The sequence below is a fragment of the Adiantum capillus-veneris genome, chromosome 7 (genome assembly GCF_014529385.1).
Source record: "Adiantum capillus-veneris isolate H3 chromosome 7, ASM1452938v2, whole genome shotgun sequence".
NCBI lineage: Eukaryota > Viridiplantae > Streptophyta > Polypodiopsida > Polypodiales > Pteridaceae > Adiantum > Adiantum capillus-veneris.
This window is the reverse complement of record NC_140937.1, coordinates 83,384,260-83,410,133: the sequence shown is the minus strand read 5'-3', so window position 1 is coordinate 83,410,133 and position 25,874 is coordinate 83,384,260. Positions and strand designations below refer to the sequence as shown.

General features: G+C 42.9%; 1 protein-coding gene across 4 annotated transcripts in view; it reads left to right on the top strand.

Moving 5' to 3' along the window:
• Positions 1 to 24,281: 24,281 nt before the first annotated feature.
• LOC147454135 (glycerophosphodiester phosphodiesterase GDPD1, chloroplastic-like) overlaps positions 24,282 to 25,874 on the top strand; it is a 5,041-nt gene continuing 3,448 nt past the window's right edge. Inside the window, exons 1-2 of one of the 4 annotated variants that reach the window (XM_086516155.1) lie at positions 24,282 to 24,781; positions 25,356 to 25,537. In XM_086516155.1, coding sequence (XP_086372281.1) covers positions 24,727 to 24,781; positions 25,356 to 25,537 — 237 coding nt within the window. In that variant the 5' untranslated portion in view covers positions 24,282 to 24,726. Of the gene's footprint in view, positions 24,782 to 25,298; positions 25,538 to 25,874 lie in introns of all 4 variants that reach the window. The other 3 variants (XM_086516154.1, XM_086516158.1, XM_086516157.1) reach the window with 3 other exon arrangements.

Here is a 25,874-nt window from a genome sequence, read left to right as displayed (position 1 = left end):
CCAAATTCAAAAATGAACACATACTAGACACATGACTCTAGTTATTGATTATGAGAAAAGAGAGGCTTTTATAGCCATATACGAGAGTCTACTACATAACCAATGATGACAAGGGATGGTGACCTAATCAATGATATCATAGAATAGGCCATGCTTGGAGAGGTTTCCCATGGACTAGAGCTAGAGCTAGGCATAGTGACTCAAATGTTAAATTTGATACTTCAACACCCTCCCTCAAACTTGACATTCTAATCTACTTAAGTATATCGTAGGGACCACCTAACCTAGCTAGGTGTGGATGACTACTTCTAGTGCTTACTCTAGTGACTATCATCCAAGTGTGATATGGTATAGGTACTAGAGGCTAGAGGTAGATGTAAGTTGAGTGTAGTTTGAGTATGTTGTGCAAATGTAGTGATCAGGGGCTGTGGAATGGGGAAAATTTTCAAGTGTGAGTTAAGAGGATAGAGTGTACATAAAACTTGATTATAAAGGGAACCTAGTGCAAAATGCAAAATATTTAGGGAGGTCTTACCACATGCAAAGTAGCACGAGGAGTGTTGAACTCTGGTGAAAAACCAGATGACATTTTTTACAATCCCAGTAAAAAACCACAAAAGGTAAAAAGACTTGAAGTTTATCACTGCAAATGCAACCTAAATTTAATCAAAGTGATCAAGTAGAGAAAGTGGTTGCCAATGTAGGCTATTACATTGTGCTTGGAAATTTCGGTAGTATTTATTGGTGTTGTCAAGTGCCTCGAGGAAGCTAGAATCTCCTTCAAATGAAGCTTGCGCAGGATGAAAGGGGACCTCAAGGATTTAAGCGAGGGTGCTCTCCCCTTGATTGGAGCACCCCTTGAGGAATCCAAGCTCGCAAGAGGTAGAGAAGGGGTAGAGCTTCAAGCTCTTAAGTGATGGAAGCTGCAATGCTTTTTGTAGATGAAAAACCTGCCATTCTTACTAAAGAAATAGGGTCGAAGGTCAATGTTTAAGGCCATAAGGTCTTTTTCTTTAATAAAATAATGTGAGATTATCATGGGAGACCAATACGTAGGAGGTAGATGGCAAAGAATTGTCTCTTAAATGACTAGGCATGCAATGGGTAGTCAAAAGTCTAAGGACATACAGAAATTAACGAAGGGTAGGTGCCAAAATAAGGCATAAGTTGGGTGGTCGAAAGAAATTTAACTAGATGGCCTTGGAGTTTGGTCAAGTGCAGCCAAGATTGGGTAATCAACCAAGGAAATTTTTTAGCGAGTTTGGACAATCGCTTGAAAGTGTAACAGGGTCGATAGGCCTTCGAGATTTTGACCCCTAAGTACCACAATGGGCATCGGACCAAGAGGAAAAGCCAATGGGTGATTCGCAGCTTAAATGGAGGGGATGAACACGCAGTGGGAAGCCCACCAAAGTGGTTGTCTCTGTGTGGCTAAACCACACTTTTTAAGTAAAAAAAGAAGTGAAGGTTTGGATGGTCGACGGCATGCTACAGGGAATGCCAACCGCATGTCAGTGAAGAGGGTCGATGGCGAGGGCTTTTTGACCCATGATGGAGAAGAAGAAAATCCTCAGTAGCCCTAGGCACACCTTTTGATGCTTTGCACAATTCAGCTGAGGTTGACATTGCCGAGCTCTTCATGCGCAAGGGAGAATTCCCACGAGTAATGGGCAACACTTGGCGAAAGAATGTGATCTCCCTCTCGGTGTGAGAGACCGCAAGTTTGATTTTTCACAAGGCTCCCCAAGCTTGATCAATTGTCCGCCGTCGGTTTCATTCTTGAGCCAATGTAATTCAAATTCCTTCTCGATAAAGCTTTGAAGGCTCTCGAAATTAATCTTAGCTTGTTGATAGAGCTCAATTGAAAGCCTTTGGACATCTTTGTTGGTGCTTCAAAATCTCTAAGTAGATTCGGTTGGCATGCGATGCCTCACTAATACAGATGTTGGGTTCTTTTCCAATTTTATTAAACTTTCCCTTCCTAAGCCAAAATCCACCTTCTTGAGCTCCATCAAAATCTGTGTTTTTTCCTCACTTCCTCGTTCCTATCTTCACACATCCATCAAATTTAGCAATTATCTTGAATTAAATGGTGCACATACCTGAGTTGCGACTGTTGATCGGCGAAATTATTGAATAATATTGTCGATCAATTCTTTGATTAAGCTTTACTTTGCCATTAAGGAGCTCCGATGCCGAATTCATAATTACTACTTCATGCTCGCTATTCCGTCTTCACAATCCAAGAGATTTTAGCCATTGAATTGAATTTAAAGCTTGACATACCAAATCTTGATGGCCGTTAAGTGGAAAAAAATGATTGATTTGCCAATTAATCGTCAGGTAAGCTCTGATTTTATAAACTCGGTGTTGCCGATTCACAATTTTCTCCTTAAAATTTGAATTCAATTGCCGATTTTCCTCAAATTAAAAGCTTTGATACCACTGTTGGAGCAAAGGTGGGCTTCCACCCTTGGTCATGAAATTCAACCCTTGACATTGCCATGATGGATAATGGAAAAGAGAGAGATGGCAGGGGAAGATGTTGACACAAAAATAAGGGATGGAGATGTTGACATATCTACACATAATAGTATACAGAGAAAAGAAGGAAGGGGACAAACTCTTACACAAGAATATGACACATAGAAAATCCATAGCCCAAGACATAGTGTAAGAGAGGGGAAAAGGAAAATTTGAGAGCATCTACACAAGAATGGTGTAAAGATTGTAGCCCCAAACTCCATTGAACCTCTTCCTCTTGTGGAGTTTGGTATTCAATATTTTATATTACTAGTTGGTACTAAAAATTGGAGGCCCCTCTTTTACACTTAGTTCCACTTTAGCTATGAGTGTAGCATATCACTTATTGCATGACCCTCTTAGGGTGAGTTCTCACTACTATCATATTTACAAAAGAACCCATAGTGGCTTATTGATTAAAAGATCTAAAACACTATCCAAATGTAAAATGGCTGAGGAATTTATTTATTGTCGACGTCTTCTCCTCAACTCCCATAACTCCAATTTACAAGTCATCAACTCACCATTAGTAAAAAATAGAAAGACAACACAATAATTACCCATTACACTCCAGCTATCCCAATTGTAGTTAACCACATACAACAGGAGGGTGCCCAATCTTGTAACACGATGGGTGCAAGGAAGAGAATGGCACACCAGTTTTGTTCAATGAGGGAAGGGAATGACTTTCCAATGATTTGAGGAATGACTTTCCAGTGAGTTGAGGAATCCCATGGAAGAGCCATCAAATCCTATTGTGTGCTTTAAAAAGATCCACTTATGCTCTTGGGAGATAGTCTTAAGCCTTTCCAGAAGTTCACCATGGGTGCATTTGACTTCTTGAAGGGTGACATCATCAGCGTGGTTTATCTAGATCCAAGCAGAGCTCTCTTGGATTTGGAGGGGTCTATGGGCCCCTTGATATTCCAAGAGACTATTCTCGTCTACCAACTCTCTTAATTCTTTCCCTCCTCTGTTACTCATCCTTGGAGGAGTTTGGGACACATTGTTGCGGGTCCTCTTGTTGTCATCGAGGATATCCATGGGTGAGGGTCCATGCTCTTGTTGAGCCACTACTTGAGGAGAGGGTCTATAGGGACACTTTCATTATTTAAGTCGAGCATGGTGTCTTTGTCCAACTAGTTGGTCCCAGTTTCAATCCTAGCCATGTCGACTTCAATGGCTTTAGCATTGTCTTGAAGCTCGGCTTGTATTGATTCACATGTACTAGACTCCTCTGATTCTTCCACTCCTACAGCATGGCCAAGATGGCATATTGATCGCTAGCTTTGTTCTTCTTGGGCTCGGCCTTCTTGTTGTCAGCTCTTTGACACTGGGAGTTAGGGGTCCATGGCTAGAGTCCTCCTTGTTAGCGGGTTTGACCCCACTTGAAGCAGTGGGAATAGGGTTTTTTCGGGAGATATGGTGAAGGGGAGGGGGTCTCTTTGGGATGGGGGTGCTTGATGGGATATTCTAGAACAAAATGTCTAGACACTCCACACAAGAAGTCGGCCTGAACGAGATATCCATATACTTTTTGCCACAACCCATTACCATCATTGACGGATATGTCAATATTAGTTGGGAGACTAGATAAGTCCTTACCATTGGTGTATTTAGATAGATCCATCTCCAGGAGGACCTGTGAGTGCCATGCAGGTTTGAAATCCCTTCTACTCTTGGCCTTGAGGATCTTCCTTCCTAGAGTGGTAGCTATTGGTTTTAGGTGATTGTGATAGTGAAAGGGGAGATTAGGGAACTCTACCTAGACAAGGTAGTTGTTCAAGGTTAAGACTTCAGGGTTGAAACCCTTGGACCACCAGAATAGGCAGGGTGGGGAGTTCCTCAACATCCGTTGTCCTACACTCAACACGTTGAAGGCCATCTCTATGTCTTGAAAGACGAACATGTAATAGTTTTTTTGGTAGCAATTGCATGGTCTCAAGTTCAGCCCGTCAGTAGCCCAAGTTGGTTTTAATCCATTCTTTTAGAAAGTCTGTGAGGGAACGGGGACAAGCCAACAACCTTGCCATAGGCCTAGCTTCCAAGTCTAGTTCAAGCTTTTTTATAAGAATAGTTGAGAATGTCACGAAAGGCCTACCTCGAGCACATGGTGCAAGCCAGTCCCAATAGGTCATGAGCCTTCTTTGATGAGAAGGCCTTCTAGGAGTGGGTTGGAGACTCCATTGGGAGGGAGGCGAGGAGCACACAAACTCGTGCCTACATAGGTTTAGAGATTCTACACCCCACCATGGCTAGCAAATGACAAAGTACATTGCTGGTAGTGTTGGGCTAGTTTCTTAGTCCCCTTTGGGGGGAGTACTTGGTGGACCAACATGGCGAGAGTAGGGGAGGATGACCCGGGGGGGGGGGGGAGGGAACATCCCTTCCCAAGCTGGACAAGACGGGCAATTGGCACTCTACACCCTAGATCACAGGATCACACTGGGGTTATCGACGGCTTATTCTAGGAGGTTCTTTTTCGCACCATGTTAGGGATACCCATTGCCACCTCACCATCACCCCACACATCTACAAATCCTATCACATGTTGGGCACCATCCTGAAGCCATCTTGATTGCTTAATGGTCCATAACCATAACAGAACCTTCACCTTTCATTCATGCTGCATTTTGCAATTGTCCTTTCATACTCCACCTCATGTTGAATCATATAAACAACTTTGCATATGTAAACACCAATTTCCATTTTTGATCCAGACTCTTTGGAAGAATGTGAGATATGGTTCAAAGGTTCAGACCTTCTTGTTGTATCCTTCACTAAGCACACCCGCATACAAGTACTAGCAACGACTGCATTTTCTCCACTAGATTGTAGGTTCATATTTTTTTGGTCATGAATGTCTACAAGAATCGGATTTGTATCCGTCTGAGTAATCTTCTGCATTAGGTGCTCATGGAGGCATGTGATTAGATCATAGGTGCATATTTGGGAGCACCCCCACATACAAGTAATAGCACTCCCAATTACAGCGACTGCATTTTCTCCATTAGATTGTAGGTTCATATTTTTTTGGTCATGAATGCCTACAAGAATCGGACTTGTATCCGTTTGAGTAATCTTCTACATTAGGCGCTCGTGGAGGCATGCGAATATATCATAGGTGCATATTTGGAGTGTGCACGTATGTCGCACGTGTCAATGCAAGGAACTTGCCAATACACTGTGTGCGAGCCACAAATGGCTCCAAGCACAACAACAAGCCTAAACTAGTAAGCTCAAAGAAGGCGATGGTGTGTCACTCACCGCTCTACGCTTGCTTTCGTGGAGGATTCCTCGCTGCGAAGAAGAAGGAGCCACCGCTGCGCCGCGCTCAACCGCTTTGCCACCGCCGTGCCGTCGTCACAATGCTCGATCACTCTCTCTCTCTCTCTCTCTCTCTCTCTCTCTCTCTCTCTCTCTTTCTCTAACGCATACACACACACACACACACACACACACACACACACACACACAAGGAGATGAAGAAGAAGAAGATGGAGACGGAGCAAGAGCACTCTTCTATTGCACAAATGAGAGAATGAGTGATTTTTAGGTTTAGTTGACTTTTATATGAGCTTGCCCCATTCACACTTGGGCGCCCATGCTTAGCCAACTAATCCCTTGAATGTTCCAGTTAGAGTGCACCTCTCATCGGCGATCACTCTTACCCTTTTTCTATTGGACCGACAAGCCCGGTACTTGACTCTACCAAGTAAATAATACAACGTCCGTTGTAGGTGATAGGGTGTCCGTGAGCCATGAGGGTTAACATGCCCCCCTTCCTGATGTAGATTCCGTCCTCGAAAGCTATTGAGTTGAAGCTCGTTCATTGAGGTGGAAGATCATTTGAGATGAATGTCCTTAGGCTTCTTCAGTCACCGCAAAATCAAACAACATTGGCACAGTAATTTCATTCTCATAAACAATTAGAAAGCATATGTAATTTTAGGTAGACAAATTGATTGGTAGCATAATTCTAAACCATTTGTCAGCAATAAACATTAAATTGCAATATAATCAAACGCATAAACAGTTGTAAAGGTAAAAAATTAAACAAGTCTGGGGTCGCTAATTTAACGACCGAAAGGCACTAAAGATCGACTATTGATGACATGGGCAAGCTTCTCAATTTTCTCTAGTCAATTAAGTTGTTTAATCGCGAGAGCCAAGTATTTCATGTTCGAGGGCTGACTAGAGGCTATACCTAGAAGACCTTGTAGTTAAGCTACAATAAAAGGAATTTCTCATGAAATCATCGCCTAACTAATTACCTTTTCTTTAACCCCCCAAAAGTCTTTTCTCATTGATTTACTTTTGATGTGTGTGCTTATTTTGTATGCCTTGGATTTTTTGCTTTTCAAGGAAAAGCGCCCACACTGGGAATGTCTAGGGCTCTAGTACCATAGGCGATACATGTTAGTGAAGTACCAAATCAAGCTGAAATTTCTCTTCCAGCTTAAGATTTTACATTGTGGCACTTTGATTTTTTGTTTGTTCGTTTTTAGCATTTTACTTTTGTAACTTTAAGGGGTCATATAACATTGTTACCCTCCCTAGGCTCATCACACTAGTAAACTCCCTTTATAATACTTAAGCTAAAGGTCAATAGGGACTAAGCCCAGTAGAAAGCCCTAAAAAAGTACATTTCACACAATGTTGCCTAAATCGAATTAAGAACCTAAGTAACCATTAATTATTAAGAAGGCATTCCCCATGGTATTAAGAGAAGATATCTAACACCTAGCTTGGTCAAACTAGCTTAGTCGGACTGCTTGATTTTTAAACCTATGATGAAAAATTACATTGAATTTAATGTTTGATACTAAGCAAATGTGCTGGATATTATGCTACCAATCACTATTAAAGCAGACAAACATGGATGCAAAAAGATAAGGGGCAATGCTAATGGACAAGAAACACCTGTTTGTGTTGATGGTCGCGCTTGGTTTGAAAAGTGGATGAGAGAAAAGATTCTATGAAGGTCCAAATCCTAACCACAGCAACACGTTCCTGTACACACTAGGAAACACAGAGAATACCTCTAGGAGGCACATCAGTGGGAAGAAATAACTTTGCTAATCACTCAACTCTAAAACAGAAACACTCCTATTGTACTAATCCTACCTACCCTCCATCACTCGAGTGATGACGATCAAAGGTGCTTAAAGACATAGGTCTTTGTTTCAGTGTACCGGATGTGAATATGTAGGTCTGGGTCAATGTTTTGACTTTTATTATGCATACTCATTTGCTAATTGCTCTTGCTCTTTATTATTTTTGTTTTTTGTGAGTATAAGGCTTTATACGTACATTCCCTAAGATTGAGAGATTGAGAGGTCAGGGAGGAAGGTTGAGAGGAGAGTGAGTGAATGAATGATGACTGTCAGCAAACCCTCCCCCCTTCCTTGGGTAGATCATACCTTTTGGAATGATGTCGTCACCTTTTGAAACCAATTGTTCCAAGTTGCTATGGGTGAAGGCTCTAACCAATAGTTTTCGACCGCCCAATGCGTTTCATCTAGTTGCAAGGGTGGTAAGGTACTCTCCCATGATTTTATTTGCAACATTGTTGTAGGTAGTGAACTAACAACGGGAGGTGCAAACTCTTTCTTGCTTGTATGGATATGTACAATGGTAGGTGGAGGTTGTGTCGAAGCTTCTATTTCCGTATACGAACTACATGAAGAGCAAGAAGCTTCATTTGATTTCCCTATTCCTGAGCTAGGTGGAACAAATAGTTCTGTAATGGAATTGGCCTATTTAACTTGAGAGTAGCGGAAATTAATAAAAGTACTTTTGAGAAATGACTTTGTGAGCATAGTGGGTGAACATAGTTAAAGATAGCAACATAATCATAGCAATGAGTTAACTTCGCATGAACAATACTTTTGCAAGAGAGAGAATTTAGAGAACATGACAACAGTTGAGGACTGGATTCATGTGGAGCCGGTCCCCCCTCCAATAGGCATTTGTATTATGATTTCTCCCATTAAGAGAGACTTGTTACAATACAATCTTTGTGTTCCTCGTGACCTAGGTGATGCAATGAAGATGGAAAGCTTCATGCATCACAAACATAACATAAAATTGAAGAAAGCTTTAACTATCCCAAGCCTCCGTCCCAAGACCTCAAACACCTTCGAAGGTGGAGAGAGCTAGCAGGGAATGAGGGTAGGGAAGAGGAAGAAGAAACATTTCGTAGGAGAAAGAATTAGTTCCTCACTTATCATAACTCTTGTTGCTAGCATACATAATAGCATAGTAATGAAGAAGAAGGAGATGGCAAGCTTAAGCATTGAAGCATGGCTCTTGGTTGGATTTGCACTCCATATCCAAGAGTGTTGGTGTAGGCTCTCAACCTCTACGTGCTTGGAGAAGGAGAGGGAGCTCTTGCACTTTGCATAGCACACCATGAGAGTGTTTGTGAGTGTGTGTGGGTGAGTATACATTGCAAGCAACCCCCCTCCTTGCTAGGTCGACCCCCTCTCCTAGCTCATCATTGAAGCTCATTGGCTCATGCCAAGCCTAGCCAATCACAAGCTTGGGCCATTTCTAGCAATAGGTGTAGTCTTGGGACAAGTGTCCCCCTTTCCCCTTAGAGAGAGAGAGGACTTGATAAATGCAAAAACAATTAGATAATTGTTGTAAATTATCATTGGACCCCTTTTAATCCTAGCCAATAGGTTTCAAGCACCTCATGGAGGTAACATGGGTATGGGCTTGCCATGTGTCCCTGCTGCCTCTTTAAGCTTGGGATTTCCTTGAGAGTGTGTGTGTGTGTGTGTGTTCTCTTTCTAACCCCTAAGAAAAGGGCTCGCCCCCCTCTTTGTAGGGATCTTTTTGACCTTGGGTGCTCAAGCACCTTAGTCATCAAGCATGACTAAGCACTTGGACTAGGGGTGTTCCCATAAGCATCTCAGGCAAGCATGTCAAAGCACCTCAAGCACCTTAATCATGCAGCAGGTCAAGCACCTCAAACACCTTAATCATGCAATAGGTCAAGTACCTCAAGCACATTAATCAAGCACCTCAAGCATGACAAGCACTTCAAGCAGGACAAGCACCTCGAGCTTGGGCCGGGTTCCCACCTCAAGCTCAGACCTAGCTTGACTATGGTCCTATATCTAAGGACTTTTACACACATTATTGGAGGTCTTCAATGAATCGATATTAGATTTTATGACATTACCTCTCTCTTGAAATCATAGTCGTCCTCGACTATGAGGTAGAAGAGATAAAGCCTTAGTCATTAGTCAATTTTACTTAGCGGGTAGAGGATCCCTTTTTACCCTACGACATCTTTCCAAGATGGATGACTAATCCATTTGGTGCTTGGGAGACATAGCTGCCGCAAGCATGTCTGCTCTTTAGTCAATTTCATTCTCCCAAAGTAGAGCGTTAAATTCTACTTGGTGTTTGAGAGACGTCGTCATCACAAACATGATTCTAAGCATGCATACTAGTTAAATTTGTGCACAATTAAAAAGAGGACTAGTCTTATAAGACAAAAACATGAGTCATTTAAAAGAAATTTGTGCATTTGCTTACTCTAATGTAGCATTGTAAGCATTGACAAGGTTCATACTATCCTTAAGCTGTATTCCTTGCATCCATCTAGCATCTTCAAATGGATAATTTTTGAACTTAATAAGATACCGACGGATAATCTTACCATGTCGTAATACCTTGTCTTCATGTCGAAGAACAGCTTCGGGTTGTAGCACCTCTTCTTGGTCTTCAACTTCGGGAGGATCTTCAATAATTGGTTCAGTTGGTGGCTCTCCTTTGTAGGGCTTAAGTAGGCTTACATGAAAGGCATTGTGTATGAGCCAATGTTTGGGGAACTTGAGTTGATAAGCCATCTCATTGATGGGCTTCAAGATTTGGAAAGGACCATAGTATCTTTTTGCTAGTTTAGCATTATACTTTTGATGGCCCATAGGAATTTTGCCCGTCGTTTGCCTTAATCGAGCCTTAGGAAACTTGAGTAAGACCCAATCATTTTCTTTGAACATTAAGGCTCTTCTGTGCTTATCAGCAGCAGCTTTTTGCCTTTGTTGAGAGATGGATATAGCCTCCTTAATCTTTTGAAAATATTCTTGTAGGTCACGGCTATACTCATCGGCGGCGAAGATCTTCCCATGTACTTTGAGTAGCAAGGGACTTTTAGGTCTTCCCTCAATGATCTCAAAAGGTGCTTTTCCCGTAGAAGTATGTACAGTATTATTGTAGGCATACTCTACAAGAGGTAAGTACTTTTCCCATTGTGAGCGTTGATCTACCTCGGTAACATAAGTCTTGAGTAGATCGAGTATCGTAAGATTGGCTATCTCACTTTGGCCATCCGTTTGTGGGTGATAGGCCGAAGAGAAATTCAATCTTGTTCCTAGATTTTCAAAGATACCTTTCTAGAAATTACTGGTCATTCTAGGATCTCTATCTGACACGATGGATGTGGGTAATCCATGGTGCTTGAAAATCTGAGATATGAAGAGAGTTGCCATTTGATGTGCCTTAATAGTCTTTTTGACAGGAATAAAATGTGCTTGCTTACTAAACCTGTCAACTATTTTCCATATTCCTGTATTCCCATGGATAGACTTGGGTAATCCAAAGATGAAATCCATGGATATACTCTCCCATGGTGAATTTGGAATAGGCAATGGCTGGAGTAATCCAGGTTGCTTCCCTCTATCATACTTGGTCTTTTGGCATACTACACATTTTGAAACATACTCTTGTATGTCCACTTTCATGGTAGGCCAATAGAAGTACGTCTCTACTCCTCGGAGAGTAGATTGAATACCTCTATGCCCAGCATATGGAGGAGCATGGGATTCATACATAACTTTCTCACGAAGGGAATCGGTAACACATAGCCTATTGCCGTGGAGAAGATAACCATCCTGCAAGGTGAATGGTTCCTCTTTCTTCCCCAAAGCTAGGGCTAACATTATGTCTCTAAAGTTAGGGTCAGCAGCATACTCATCTATCATAGAGGATAGATCATTGTGAGTAGCTATAGACACCGCATTAACTTTGGGTCGTCGCGAAAGTGCATCGGCCACTTGATTGTGCTTTCCAGCTATGTGAGCAATATGGAAATTAAATTGCGAAAGAAAATTTGCCCACCTCATTTGTTTGTCGGAAACCTTGGTTTGCGTCATGAAATACTTGAGACTTTGGTGGTCGGTTCGTAGGATAAATGGAGTCCCCAATAGGTAGTGCTTCCATGTGTCTAGGGCATGTAGAACAACTAAAATCTCTTTCTCATAAATGCCCAAGACTCGTTCATCAATATTGAGCCTTCGGCTCTCATATGCTATGGCATGCCTTTCTTGAAACAAAACTACTCCAAGTCAATCACCACAAGCATCACATTGGACCTCAAATGGCTTTGAGAGATCCGGAAGCATGAGGACTGGTTGGGAAGTAAGCTTCTCTTTGAGCTTTTCAAAAGCATTTTGCTCCTTAGCAGTCCACACAAACTTAACGTTCTTCTTAGTTAAGTCGTGTAGTGGTCCTGCTACTTGAGAGAATTTTGCTATGAAGCGTCTATAGTATGTGCACATACCAACAAAGCTTCTTAGCTCATGTAGATTTCTTGGGTTAGGCCATGCTTTTATTACCTCTAACTTTGATGGATCCATTTGGATACCATCTTTAGAGATAATATGACCTAGGTATTGAATCTCTTGTAGGAAGAATTCGCTTTTCTTTTGGTTGAGAAAAAGCTTGTTCTCCCTCAATGCTTGAAAAATCACTTGGAGATGTTGTTTATGTCTCTCCAAAGACTTGCAGTAGATGATGATATCATCAAAGAACACTCCGGTGAATTTGCGGTATGGTCTAAAAATTTTCTCCATCAAACGATTGAACGTAGCTGGTGCATTAGTCAAGCCAAAAGGCATGAATAGATATTCATAAAGACCAAACGTTGTGCAAAACGCGGTCTTTAAGATATCTTCATCCACTATCCTTATTTGATGATAGCCACTCTTAAGGTCAATCCTATTGAAGTAGGTCGAGCCTTGTAGCTTATCAAACAGATCTTCTACCCGAGGTACGGGAAATCTGTTTTTGATAGTGATATGGTTTAGTGCTCGATAGTCCACACACATACGGTATGTACCATCTTTCTTTTGCACTAAAAGGACTGGAGAACAAAAGGGAGAGGAACTAGGCCTCACCGTCCCTTTGTCTACCAGCTCTTATACTTGCCTCATGATCTCCTCTTGTTGAGCTTGTGAGACTCGATAAGGAGGCTTGTTAGGTGGTGAGCTTCCAGGAAGGAGCTCAATACGATGGTCATCATCCCCTCGTTTTGGAGGTAAGTCCATAGGGATATCATCGATGAACACATCTTGGAATCCTTTTAGAAAATTAGACAAGTCTAACTCTTCTTGATTCCTACCATTTACATTTGATGAAACATTAGTATCTTATAGAGACTCTTTGACAAAAATCATGTACGCAGAAACTGAGCCCTTCATTGACTTATCAAAAGCAAGAGGATTTACAAGTGGAATAGTGTGACCACGCTCACTAGCATCTATATACATGTTCTTTCCCCTGTAGGTGAAGTAGATTCTCCTTTCAGGGAACTTCATGTTGGCAGCCATGCGATCAAACCATGGTGCCCCTAGGATAACATCCTCATGTTGGAGAGGAGAGATGAAGAAGTCTTCTTTGTCAACATAGCTTTGGACATGAAGCCTCAACTTCCCAATCAAGGGAGTAATGGAGGCTTGTTGTCCCTTGAAAGCTGCATCAGCCACTACTATATCTCCCATCTCAAAAGCTTGAATGCCCAACTTGGTGGCCAACTCCATTGATATGAAGTTAAGAGTAGAGCTAGGGTCAAACAAGATGAAGGCATCATGCTCTCTTAACTTTCCCCAAGCATAGGAAAGGGATGATCCTTTGCAATGAGCATCCTCTTTTGGAGCTTCGATGGTGGAAGCCCTAGGAGTCTCATTGCGAATATTCTTCTTGGGGCAAGAACGATAGCCATGTCCTTGCTCCCCACACTTGAAACACTTATGGTCCTTGCGAAAAGCTTCAAGCTCTTCAGGAGAGAGTTTGTTTTTACCTTTGTAAACTCCCTTCACCTTGGACCGATTGTTGTTGTTGTTGGAATTGATTTGGGAAGTATTTTGAACATTGGTTTTCCCCTTTGCATCATTTTTGTCTTTGTTTTCCATGGGCTTGACATTACGTCTAGCCCCTTGATGGAAATTGATGCGTGAAGCAACCATGGTGTGATGGATTACTTCGCTAATTGTAGTAGGCCGTTGAGAGTTGATGTAATCGGCCATCTCTTCAGGTAATCCCACACATAATTGCTGCCTTTGCTCGGCAAAGTCTATCTTTTGAAAGACAGTAGCCTTGAGATGTAAATCCCAAAACTTGTCTACATATTTGTGGATAGACTCATAGGAGAGGAGCTTCAAGCTGCGCCATTCGGTAAGCACTTTGTCCTTTGTATCGCTTGCAAGGAATTGCTTCATGATGGAAACTCGTAGATTTTTCCATGTCTTTGGGGCTTCACCATTTCCACGAAGGCTAGCCCACCATTGACAAGCTGATTTTTGGAAGTGCATAGCTACATGGCGTAGCTTAGAGGACTCTGTGAAGCCCTCATCTCCAAAGGCCGCATCAAATTTGCTGGATGAAGGCCAACACTTTGCCGGTAGCACCGAAGGTGCCATCATAGGTGAGAAAAGAGATACTCTTTCCTCCCTCCTTGAACTTCTTTAGCTTTTGTGACCTTCGCCATGCAGAAAATGATTTGCGATGTCCTCCCCTCTTGTATTATGTAAGAGAATAACCATAACTTTCGTCAGAAGAGGAGGAAGATGAAGAAGAAGGAGAAGAGGGTGACCTCTTCCTAGCCCTTTTCTTCCTTTGTTTCCTCTCTTGCCTTTCAGAGTGATGAGGAGAAGGACTATGTGTTGATATTTTCCTCTTGGGAGGAGTGGGCGATCGTCTAGACCACCGTCTTCGTGGAGCCACATCTTCTGAGGAACTTAAACTTTCATTGCTTTCTTACTCTTTGGATTCCTCCTCTCGAATGGGAGAGAGTCTTCTTTTGGCCTCCTAAGCTCTCTCTCCTCTTGGAGAGGAAGGGAAATTCCATAAGCACGAAGTTGTTGAGTAACTTCAGCTTGCAAAGAAGGGTTGCCCATAGCTTGTTGTAACCTAGTGACGAGATAATTCACAAACATGGGAGCATCATCATTAGCACCTTCATGTGCAAAATCAAAGCTATCAATGTTCATTCTACTCTCTTGATTATTGTCAACCATGTTAACAAAATTTATGTATGTACTTAGTGTATGCTTTAGCAATTCAAAACCTTAGTTGCCACTCCTCTTAGCCTTTGAAAATCGGCTCTTAAGTATCTACACCCACGGCTCGAAGTGGTTAATTATAGAGAGTAGAGGAGTAGGTCTAACATAGCAGAGTTGCCAAGGGCTAGCTCCTTTCGGACTTCTTATGGCTCAATAATGGCAAAGCCGTAGGCAAGTCTAAAAAGACTCCATTATTAAGTCCAAAGCTCCCGAGGTGTGCACCATCCCCCACATAGTGGGCTCAACAAAACCGATAATAGATCCCACTTCCACTTACCCTAATATAATTAACAACATCAACCATTTATAGGCTACTTAAGGACCTCTCTTCTTAAGCAATAAAAGAGAAACCTGGCTCTGATACCAATGTAATGGAATTGGCCTATTTAACTTGAGAGTAGCGGAAATGAATGAAAGTACTTTTGAGAAATGACTTTGTGAGCATAGCGGGTGAACATAGTTAAAGATAGCAACATAATCATAGCAATTAGTTAACTTGGCATGAACAATACTTTTGCAAGAGAGAGAATTTAGAGAACATGACAACATTTGAGGACCGGATTCATGTGGAGCCGGTCCCCCCTCCAATAGGCATTTGTATTATGATTTCTCCCATTAAGAGAGACTTGTTACAATACAATCTTTGTGTTCCTCGTGACCTAGGTGATGCAATGAAGATGGAAAGCTTCATGCATCACAAACATAACATAAAATTGAAGAAAGCTTTAACTATCCCAAGCCTCCGTCCCAAGACCTCAAACACCTTCGAAGGTGGAGAGAGCTAGCAGGGAATGAGGGTAGGGAAGAGGAAGAAGAAACATTTCGTAGGAGAAAGAATTAGTTCCTCACTTATCATAACTCTTGTTGCTAGCATACATAATAGCATAGTAATGAAGAAGAAGGAGATGGCAAGCTTAAGCATTGAAGCATGGCTCTTGGTTGGATTTGCACTCCATATCCAAGAGTGTTGGTGTAGGCTCTCAACCTCTACGTGCTTGGAGAAGGAGAGGGAGCTCTTGCACTTTGCATAGCACACCATGAGAGTGTTTGTGAGTGTGTGTGGGTGAGTATACATTGCAAGCAACCCCCCTCCTTGCTAGGTCGACCCCCTCTCCTAGCTCATCATTGAAGCTCATTGGCTCATGCCAAGCCTAGCCAATCACAAGCTTGGGCCATTTCTAGCAATAGGTGTAGTCTTGGGACAAGTGTCCCCCTTTCCCCTTAGAGAGAGAGAGGACTTGATAAATGCAAAAACAATTAGATAATTGTTGTAAATTATCATTGGACCCCTTTTAATCCTAGCCAATAGGTTTCAAGCACCTCATGGAGGTAACATGGGTATGGGCTTGCCATGTGTCCCTGCTGCCTCTTTAAGCTTGGGATTTCCTTGAGAGTGTGTGTGTGTGTGTGTGTTCTCTTTCTAACCCCTAAGAAAAGGGCTCGCCCCCCTCTTTGTAGGGATCTTTTTGACCTTGGGTGCTCAAGCACCTTAGTCATCAAGCATGACTAAGCACTTGGACTAGGGGTGTTCCCATAAGCATCTTAGGCAAGCATGTCAAAGCACCTCAAGCACCTTAATCATGCAGCAGGTCAAGCACCTCAAACACCTTAATCATGCAATAGGTCAAGTACCTCAAGCACATTAATCAAGCACCTTAAGCACGACAAGCACTTCAAGCAGGACAAGCACCTCGAGCTTGGGCCAGGTTCCCACCTCAAGCTCAGACCTAGCTTGACTATGGTCCTAGATCTAAGGACTTTTACACACATTATTGGAGGTCTTCAATGAATCTAACCCTAAGGTCTTATGCTCCATTGTTTAACCTTGCTCTTTCATAGACCATCTCCTATTTGGGCTCCTTTACCATTGGCCCCGTGTTGAGATAGATCTATAAGCACATGTCTATATCTTAACCCTTGTTTCCATTTATTCTCCCACATTAAGTGATCAGTTTAATATGAGAAAATCATTTGGGTTGGTTAGATATTAGATATTAGATTTTATGAGAGTTCTTTCTTTGGAACCCAAACTAGCTCTGGAGCGGGTGTGTAGCATTCTATGATTTTTTTCTTTCCGCGATCGTTGATTCGTTTTGGAGCTACATAATTGGGCTCACATGGGTCATGTGACAAGTAAGAACACAATATACATTTTGGCACGCAAATTTGATCATTTCCTTCATCGTAGCCTTGGGCTTCCAATAGTTTTTTAGGAATCCAATGCAATGTTTCTTTACATTTCTTGGGGCGAACGGGACGTCTCTTACCAGGCCCCTGTCTTTTAGCACTAGCTATGGTCTCTAAAGAAGCTTTAGGGAGCCACTTGTATGTTTTCTTCGATATATTAGGATGAGTCTTGTCAAAAGCTATATGCATTGCTTGTAGCATATTTAAGGGTACAGGCATTTCATCCCCCTCAGGTGTTACCCAGGTCGTCCCCCTATTTCCCCGAGTGTCTATGGTTGCTACTAGGTGGACCCAATCCACATTGTTGGACTCAGTCATCCCAGGTAGTACATCCATATAAGGAGAATCTTCCCCAACATCAGTGTCCGCTTTACACGTGTAACAATACTGCAATGGGGCCGAGTGAACTGTGGTGTCAAATCTATGATCAATTATAAACCTGTTTCCTAGAGGATGTGCTCGACCAGTCACAAGATCCACTCGAATGACAGAATCTTGGAACTGCAAGTAGACATGGTTTTTAGACCAGTCATGCACCATTTTTGCTTCCCTCATGAAAGGACGTCCTAAGATCATCTCCGATGCCATAGTGTGTTTGGAGAAATCCATAACAATGAAGGTAATCCTTATTTTATGTCCAAAGACCTTGATCTTGAGATCTTCTAGCATCCCAATAGGTTTAACAATAGACCCATTGGCCATCTTCACTACTATGGTTGTGGTCGCAAGGTGAGGTCTTCCCATAGTTTCCCAGCAATTTTTAGTCACAATGCTAACCCCAGCGCCACCATCAAGGATTTCCTTCACAGTTAATCCCTTAGTAGTGATTGGTATGGTTGCATTGGATTCATCACCCTCAAAGTATTGTCCCAACTTGTTAAGGTATTTCTATAACAAGGTTCTCATCTAGGTTGGGTTGTGGATCTAAGTGTTCCTCCTCTATTGGCATCTCCCCAGCTCCATCCATCTGGGCAAATTGTGGTAGCCCAAACTTCAGCTCTCCATTGAGGAAGGCTTGAAAGCTGAGACTAACTCAGGGTCTTTATATAGTTTGGACATGATGGTGGTTCTAACTTCTAAAGACATGAAATCCATCAATTTGGCAATGTTTAACGACACCTTTTGGACCTCAGTCCCTTGACGTGGGGAATATGGGATTCCATTTCTTCGATAGGATCAAGTAGTCCCTCTGTAAACATTCTTTCCATCAAGAAGTGAGTACGCCCACTTTCCCATGACTTTAAGTCACTTTCTTCTTGGATGACACTAGGTATGGCTAAGGGTCTATGGACTTGGTGAGGTTGTTGTTGCGTAGGGAACACGGTGTCTGTAATCTGGATCTGCCTAGGTGCTGGTTCTAGATCCCTTTGGGTATCTTCTACCAAACTCCTTAATTACTTGACTCGCTCAATCTCCTCTGTAGGGTTTGGATAAGTTCATATCTTCTTCTTGGATCCTGGCCATTGTGGCTCATGAAGATCTTCCTTGTTGGTTTCTATCTTAGTGGTCGTTTTGGTCTCCATGGTTTCACCTGAATCAGAATCCTCTTCAGCATCGTTCATATATATGGGGTCGTCACCAGTCCCTATGTTGGTCTTTGAACTGGGGTTTGACTTCGCTGCTTTTTGCGATCTCTTCCTTCGTGTTTTCTTCTTTTTCTGAGATTGGGCAATTGATGTCGTGTCTCTTTCCTTAATAATATAATTTTGTTTTTGGAGCATCGATCGTGTGAGTACGTTTACTGGTACCACAAATTGTACTTTGTGATGGCTCCTCGGTAACTTCAATCAAGTTTAATGGCGTGATCTTCGGTGCATTTGGATTATTTGGACATTGGGCAATCAAATGATCTATGCCACATTGATTACACATGAGTATCGGCATTGTAGACATGCTCGCTTGATTGGTTTGCATTAGTGTGGTGTTCTTTTGTAGCCTAATAGGACACTCGGCTACACGATGCGGACCTCCACACTCATAGCATTGAAGAGGTGGTCTCTTAGCAGTGTAATTGATATTTTGACCTCTTGCCGCAAGAGCAGCTACTTGATATACAGGTTTGACTTGTCCCCAATAGTCCTCCATGTAGTATTGTGGACTTTCTTCAAGCACATCCATCCCATAGGCAATATTAGGATCTATATCTTCCTCACAACCTTCCAAACAAGCAATAGATGACTCACAACCCACTCGATTCACAGAAGTGATTCTCGGATGTGGTGGTTGCGGTCCTAGCACTGGAGGTGGTAAGGGTGTTGTTTGAACAACATTTTGGGCCCTAGGGACCATGTGTTGTGCTGTTTGTTCAAGAGGTGGAGCCGACATCAATGTAGGCACTCGAGGTGTGTCTGTCCATGCTAAGGTTGGTCTATTGGCCATCGCGCGCTTAAATACTATGCAATCCTTAGCTTGATGACCATACCTCCCATAGGCATTGCAGTTTCCATTGAATTTTACTCTAAAAGTAGGGCATTCACTGGTACTATGTGGTCCATAGCATACTGAGCACCATTGTTGCTCCCTTCTTGGATACATATGATTGTTTTGCAGAGCACGATTGTCTCTAAGACTCTCTTGAATAGCCTTGGTGAGATCTGTTAAAGTCATCTCAGATATCTTTGGCTCCTTAGCAATAGGCTTTAGGGTCATTGGCTGATGCCTTGATGCTTGCGAGCTAATAGATTTAGGCTCAACAGACACTCTTTCTCCTTGAATCATTCAATTATCCTCCAATTGGATCGCATTGGTGGTGACTGCTTCCCAAGTGGTGATACCTCTAATGACTAGGCCAGTGTAGATATCCTCATGTCGTAATCCCCTGATGAATCTATCAAGCATTTGGTTATTGTTGAAGCGCTCATTTGGATTACAACAAGAATTCAAATGCTTCAAGCGACTTATAAAGTCTCTCACCGACTCTCCTTCCTCTCGTTGGGCTTTCTGGAGCTGAGAGGCTACACCCCAAAGTACTCCCTCTCGTATGTATTCTTTCAAGAACAGTCTCCTAAGAGTAGGGTAAATCGTTTTTTCTTCCACCCTTAGGGTTCTATACCAATCCCTTGCCTTCCCACTTAAGGTTAGGCTTAAAGCATTACTCTTATGTAGATCATTGTGTTCTCCTAGAGAATCGCATATTTGTTCAAACACTTCGATATGCTTTCTCAGATCCCCTTCTCCACTAGATTTTTGTGTGAGCTTGGCTATTTGTATTGCCTTACTTCTAGGCTCTCTATCAGGCGTGTTACACATATTCTCAACAATAGATCGACCAATAGCTTGAGCAAATGTTGCCAAGTCACCTAAGTGAGTAGGCAATGTGGTGAAGGCGCTCCAGAAACTACATGTGGAGTAGGTATTGGCATTGGGCTTGGCGCATAGGAAGCCCTTGGGTTCCACGTTTGGTACAGTGTTGTGCCATGTGGTGGCCCAAAGTTCATATGTGTGGCCCTAGGCATAGCAAATGTCAGATGTGACATGCTAATGCTAGCCGGTATAGTCCCATGGAAATAAGAACTTGGGTGTTGTGGTTGTGGAGCATAGGTAGTTGAAACCATGGGAGGAGTAGGGACTACATGAGTACGAGGACCCATGGGTGCATACGATTGGTACACACTTGTAGGTACTGTTGCAGGCATTGAGCTACCATGTAGTGGTGCTTTACTAACAAATGAGGTCCATGGCGTGTTTCTCGGCATGCCCATCATTGGGGTAGGCATGGTAGCCGTGGTGTCATCAAGGGAAAGATGAGGTAGACTTGGAAAGGTGAAGCTATTACTTGTGGGCTTAGATTGCACTGAGACCTCTAGAGAAACAACATATGGAGGATCCATCAGACTTACCGAGGGAGTTTCCATTTGCGATAAGGTCGGTTGTTTAGCCTTTCCTGTATCTAAGAATCTCATGAGACCCATTGAAGGCATGTTGATCCCCTTGTTCTGTCTCAATAACTCAATGACCCTATGGATGACCTCACAAACTCTTTGTTGTTGATCCTCCACACTAGTAGCGCCCATTGTGGATTGTAGGACATCTAACCAACCCACCTGATAGGTGTGACTTGTGTATAGGTCGGTCAAAGTTTCTGTTTGTAGTTCGTACTCCCAGTTTTCATTTAAGAACGCTCCATCTAGGATTGAGGTGCTAGGGGTGTCCTTTGAGCTAGATGCAATGTTGCTTTCTAAGGGTTGGCCCTTAGCGGTTGCTAAGTCAGGAGCACTCGATTGCTCTCTTAGCAAGGATAGTGACATAGGGTCTTTCACTTTTAACTTTCTTCGTTGCTCTGCCTTGCGTAAGCTCTCGACTTCCTTTTCCCTCGCTGCAAGGATATACCGCTCAACCTCTTGCACTTCAGCAAGGCTTCTACCATCGGGTAATATGACCTCAGAGGGAAATAACTCTGAAGAGTCAGGAGGTGCAGTGAATGAAGTATTCACGTGCACATTCTCTAAGGGCACAGGCTCTACGTTGGTCATGAATGAAGAATTTACTTCCCCACCCCCCTCATTTACATCATTAGCTCCATGTTTGGAGCGAGTGGCTCTACTAAAGGTTTCCTTCAAGTGGCTAAGCACGCTTGACACGGACCGTGGACCCATGGCATGCATGTTTTAGCTTGAGCTATCGGGATTAGGCATTGGGAAACCCTCCATGACGTCGTAGTCAGAGGAAGAGTCACTAGCCGCTATGTTCGGGTCTTGGTTTGTACTACCTTGGGTCCCTGCCGAGGGCCTGGAACCTAAGGTAGGTGGATATTGAGAACTCGCGTAAGTCGAAATTCTCTCTAGTTGCTCTGTCTCTAGCACACGACCATAGCGCAGATGCATGTGCCTTTGGCACCCTACAAGCATCGACGAATAACCTCGAAGGTTAACCGCTTACTTTTTTAGGCGTCCCTTTTCACTCGTTTTTTTTTAATAAACGTTTTTTAATATTTTTAATGTTCGGTTTTTTTATTAAAGTGTGTGATAGCTCAAAACGTCTGTATCACTTAGAGGATCGCGGTGTGCTTTACAACACAATTTTCGATCATCTGAAGTTCCGTTGGTCCTCAAAAAATCGATTTTTACCTTCGTGTGAAGCTAAAATTCGTAATTTTAAAGGATGACTAAGGCCTGAGCTTGAGCGTGAGCTTGGGCTTGGGTCTGGGAGATATTCCCGATCCCGGTCCTACCTTTAAATAAATAAATAAATAAATAAATAAATAAATAAATATATTTAAAAGATAAGGTCGCCGCGGCCTGCGCGAGAGCACACACACACTCTACCTACCTACTTCCAACTAATCACCTACTGTTACACACTAACACACTCTATTAGCTCTCACAGATCTACTTCCTACTTACTGTACATTACATTACACAGAACTAACAACCTTAATACTAACACCTTACACAAAAAAAAAACACACTACCTTTGAAAACTCCATTAACAAAAAAAAAAAACATAGTGGTAACACAAAATCCTTCTTCTCAACACACACACCCTCCTTCCTTACCTTTCCTACAATTGAAATTGCACCACAAAAGAAGCACAGAGTGCCATTCAAGCTTAGTGTATGGCATTCCCCAGCAGCGATGCCAAAAATGTGCGCGTATGTGCGCGTATGTTGCACATGTCAATGCAAGGAACTTGCTAATACACTGTGTGCGAGCCTCTCATCGACGATCACTCTTACCCTTTTCCTATTGGACCGACAAGCCCGGTACCTGACTCTACCAAGTAAATAATACAACGTCCATCGTAGGTGATAGGGTGTCCGTGAGCCATGAGAGTTAACATGGAGCAAACATCGAGCATGCTAGGAGACTTCACAACAGATTGTACAGTGAAGTCTCACCATAGCCACACTAGGCACTTCTACCGACCACACACATACATCTCACCCTTGCCAATGTGGAGCTCAATGCTGGTAGCTTGTGGTCAGCTATTGCGTAGAGGTGTTGTTATTCTTCTTGCTACTCGTTGATGCTCGCTATTCTTTATCAATTCCATCCCTTTCCTAGTCAACTCTCAGATGCGGCAAGTACCTTGTGTGACTGGCTACACACCTAGCTGCTCTTGCTGGCCCTGACTTCTTCCTACGCCACTGCTTGCTAACCACTACATAGCTTGTTGGGCGCTACATAATTGCTATGAGCACTATGGACGTGTCTCCCTGGCTGCTTTATTTTCTGATTCAACCCAATTGCTTTTCTCGTTAAAAACTGTCTTGTTTTTAAAAAACTCTCCTCGGTAAAACTCTCTTTTTCTAGAAATAAGAGTATGCAATTTGATGGGAGCGAGGTGCTTCATATGGACCCCACATATCTTAAATAATCATGGTAACAAGCACATGCACCATCAAGCTGCCACATCGAGGGTGGTGGGTTCGAGTCACGGGAAATCAACTCGGTGCCGTTTGTTTGGGCCGCTCATCCTTTGCGAGGGCAGTCTCAATCCTTGATCGTGCCCACGCGGGGCCCTACCTAAGGTGCAGGGGCTAGTGTTGTGGCAGTGAATACGGGAGGCTATGGTTATTCGCAGTTGATGCCATTTTGATAAATCGCCTACAATGTTGTGTTCGCAACATTCGAATTGTCGAAAAGCAAAACCCTTGCTGTATTTCGTTCAAACGCTTGTACAATCCATTTATGTAAGTGGGTTCCAAAATTGAAAAACCTAATCTAATGGACTCGTCCAGACATGTAGTTTTTGCAAACAGGCTAACAAAAATGCCGGTACTAATCCTCCTAGGATTCGACACTCTTATCTAGGAATAGATGCAATTTGGCTCTGGAAGTCGATGAAGTATGTCCATGTGGCACATAGAGCCATGTGCACGTGCCATCCCCTCCTACTTAAGGTGAGGTATTGGTACCAAACTCCATGCATTCCATAAGATGGTCTCGAATGAATGGCCTTCTAGATGATGTCCTCCACGGCTACTTTTGAGAGAGAGGCTCCTTCAGGTGATGTGGAAATATCCAAAAGACAGATGATACATCTACTTGCAACCAATGGGCTGCCTTCTGGATCAACAATTACCTTGTTGGAGTGTTTCATCCGCGTCCCCGATGTGAACCCACCTAACTAGAGTTGGGGGCAGCCACTGTATTGGGCCTTGGCCCCCTTACCTTTAGCATGTGCGATTTTAGATGGCTTGACAATGCTGAGCTGTAAAGGACGTGGAAGCAGCGCCGCGGATAATACCTGCCAATTTGGCCGAGAAGCATATACCTGCGAATGTGCTTCCTGTCCAGTTTCCCCTCGTTTCCGTTTCCCGCCTACCGAGCCAACACACAAGCGTTTTTCTTTGTAAAATCTACCACGCCTATCACACATACACAGGCTCGTGCACTCACACACGAAGGATCTACCTGATGAGTCTTCTCTCTCTTCCAGAAGGCGACCAAATTCCGACTCATCACACATAGCCTACACGCAGACGCTCACGCCAGGTTCCCACCCAAATCACGCACAAGGTTCACTCTTCATCAGGCCGCCATCCTATTTCAGTTCTCTTCGATGACTTCTTCATCATCTTTAAATCCCATTCCCGCAGTATTGTACATCCAACAGATTGTCTCTCGTACTTCTGTGAACCCAAAGACAGGGAGACCTTGTTGGTTGCGGTACAGCTTGAAGCTTAGTGCCTCTGATTTGGGTCACCTTAGCTCGTTGAATGGAGGCCTCTTGCTCCCTTTATTCAGGCTCCTCCATGCAAAGCCTACTTACAGGTATGACCTGCCATTACACTGTATGAGTATTATGTGTCTGTTCTAACATACAAGTACAAACTAGCTTATCTTTGTCATTAGAGATTTGTATCTGCAATGTATATTCATACAACTGAGGGCATGCATATCAGTACATTTATGTTTTGAGCGCTTAGCCATGTTTGTGCACAATCACCTTTAACGGTGATGATGAATCAATGTCAAGCATTTGTCGATAAGCACGGTAACTTGTCTGTTCGAAGGGATCGGTGCATCCTGTGCATTTAGAGGCATTTAAAGGAATTTGGTTAATACTGCACAACGCTCAGATCCATTTAAAGGATTCTGGTATACATTGCATTATTCCTGCAGAATAACCTATGTCTCCAGCTACCTGGCTTTAACCTTCCACACCCCAATATGTACGTGCATTACTTGTGCCTACAGTGTAGCCTAATGCTTGCGTTGTTTTACACCAATTCTGTGGCAATGTGGACATTCATAAGCCTGATTTTTGCTTTTCATTTCTGCAATTCAGGGAACCTTCACATTTGAGTTATGTACATTGCGTAGGGCACGCTTGCGGTTTTTGCAGGTGTAAGAGACAGTAACCCTGAGCCGAGGGTAGCCATCATTGGACATAGAGGATGTGGCAAGAACATAGTCACAGCACACGGTTTAGTTTGTGATGGGAGGCCTTCTGTCATGGAGAACACCATTGTTTCTTTCAACTTGGCTGCCAGCAATGGCGCAGACTTTGTTGAATTTGATGTCCAGGTGTGTGTTAGCAATGACCTTTCACTCATGTAGTTCTCATTCTTAAAGAGTTTATCTTGCACATAAATGTTTGTTGCCTAGAGAAAGCACATATTAACGTGGGATTCTGCAAATAAGAGTTTGAAACATACGGCTCTTATGGGTGCATTCTGATCGGACATCACATGAAAGCATGTTTATATGGGTGCATGAATCGTTTTACACAGCTAACCATCATATGTGTGTGCGAGAGAGAGAGAGAGAGAGAGAGAGAGAGAGAGAGAGAGAGAGAGAGAGAGAGAGAAGAAGCAGAAAAGAGTTCTTCAACGTCGTAGGAAACTATTCCAAGAGGCCTTAA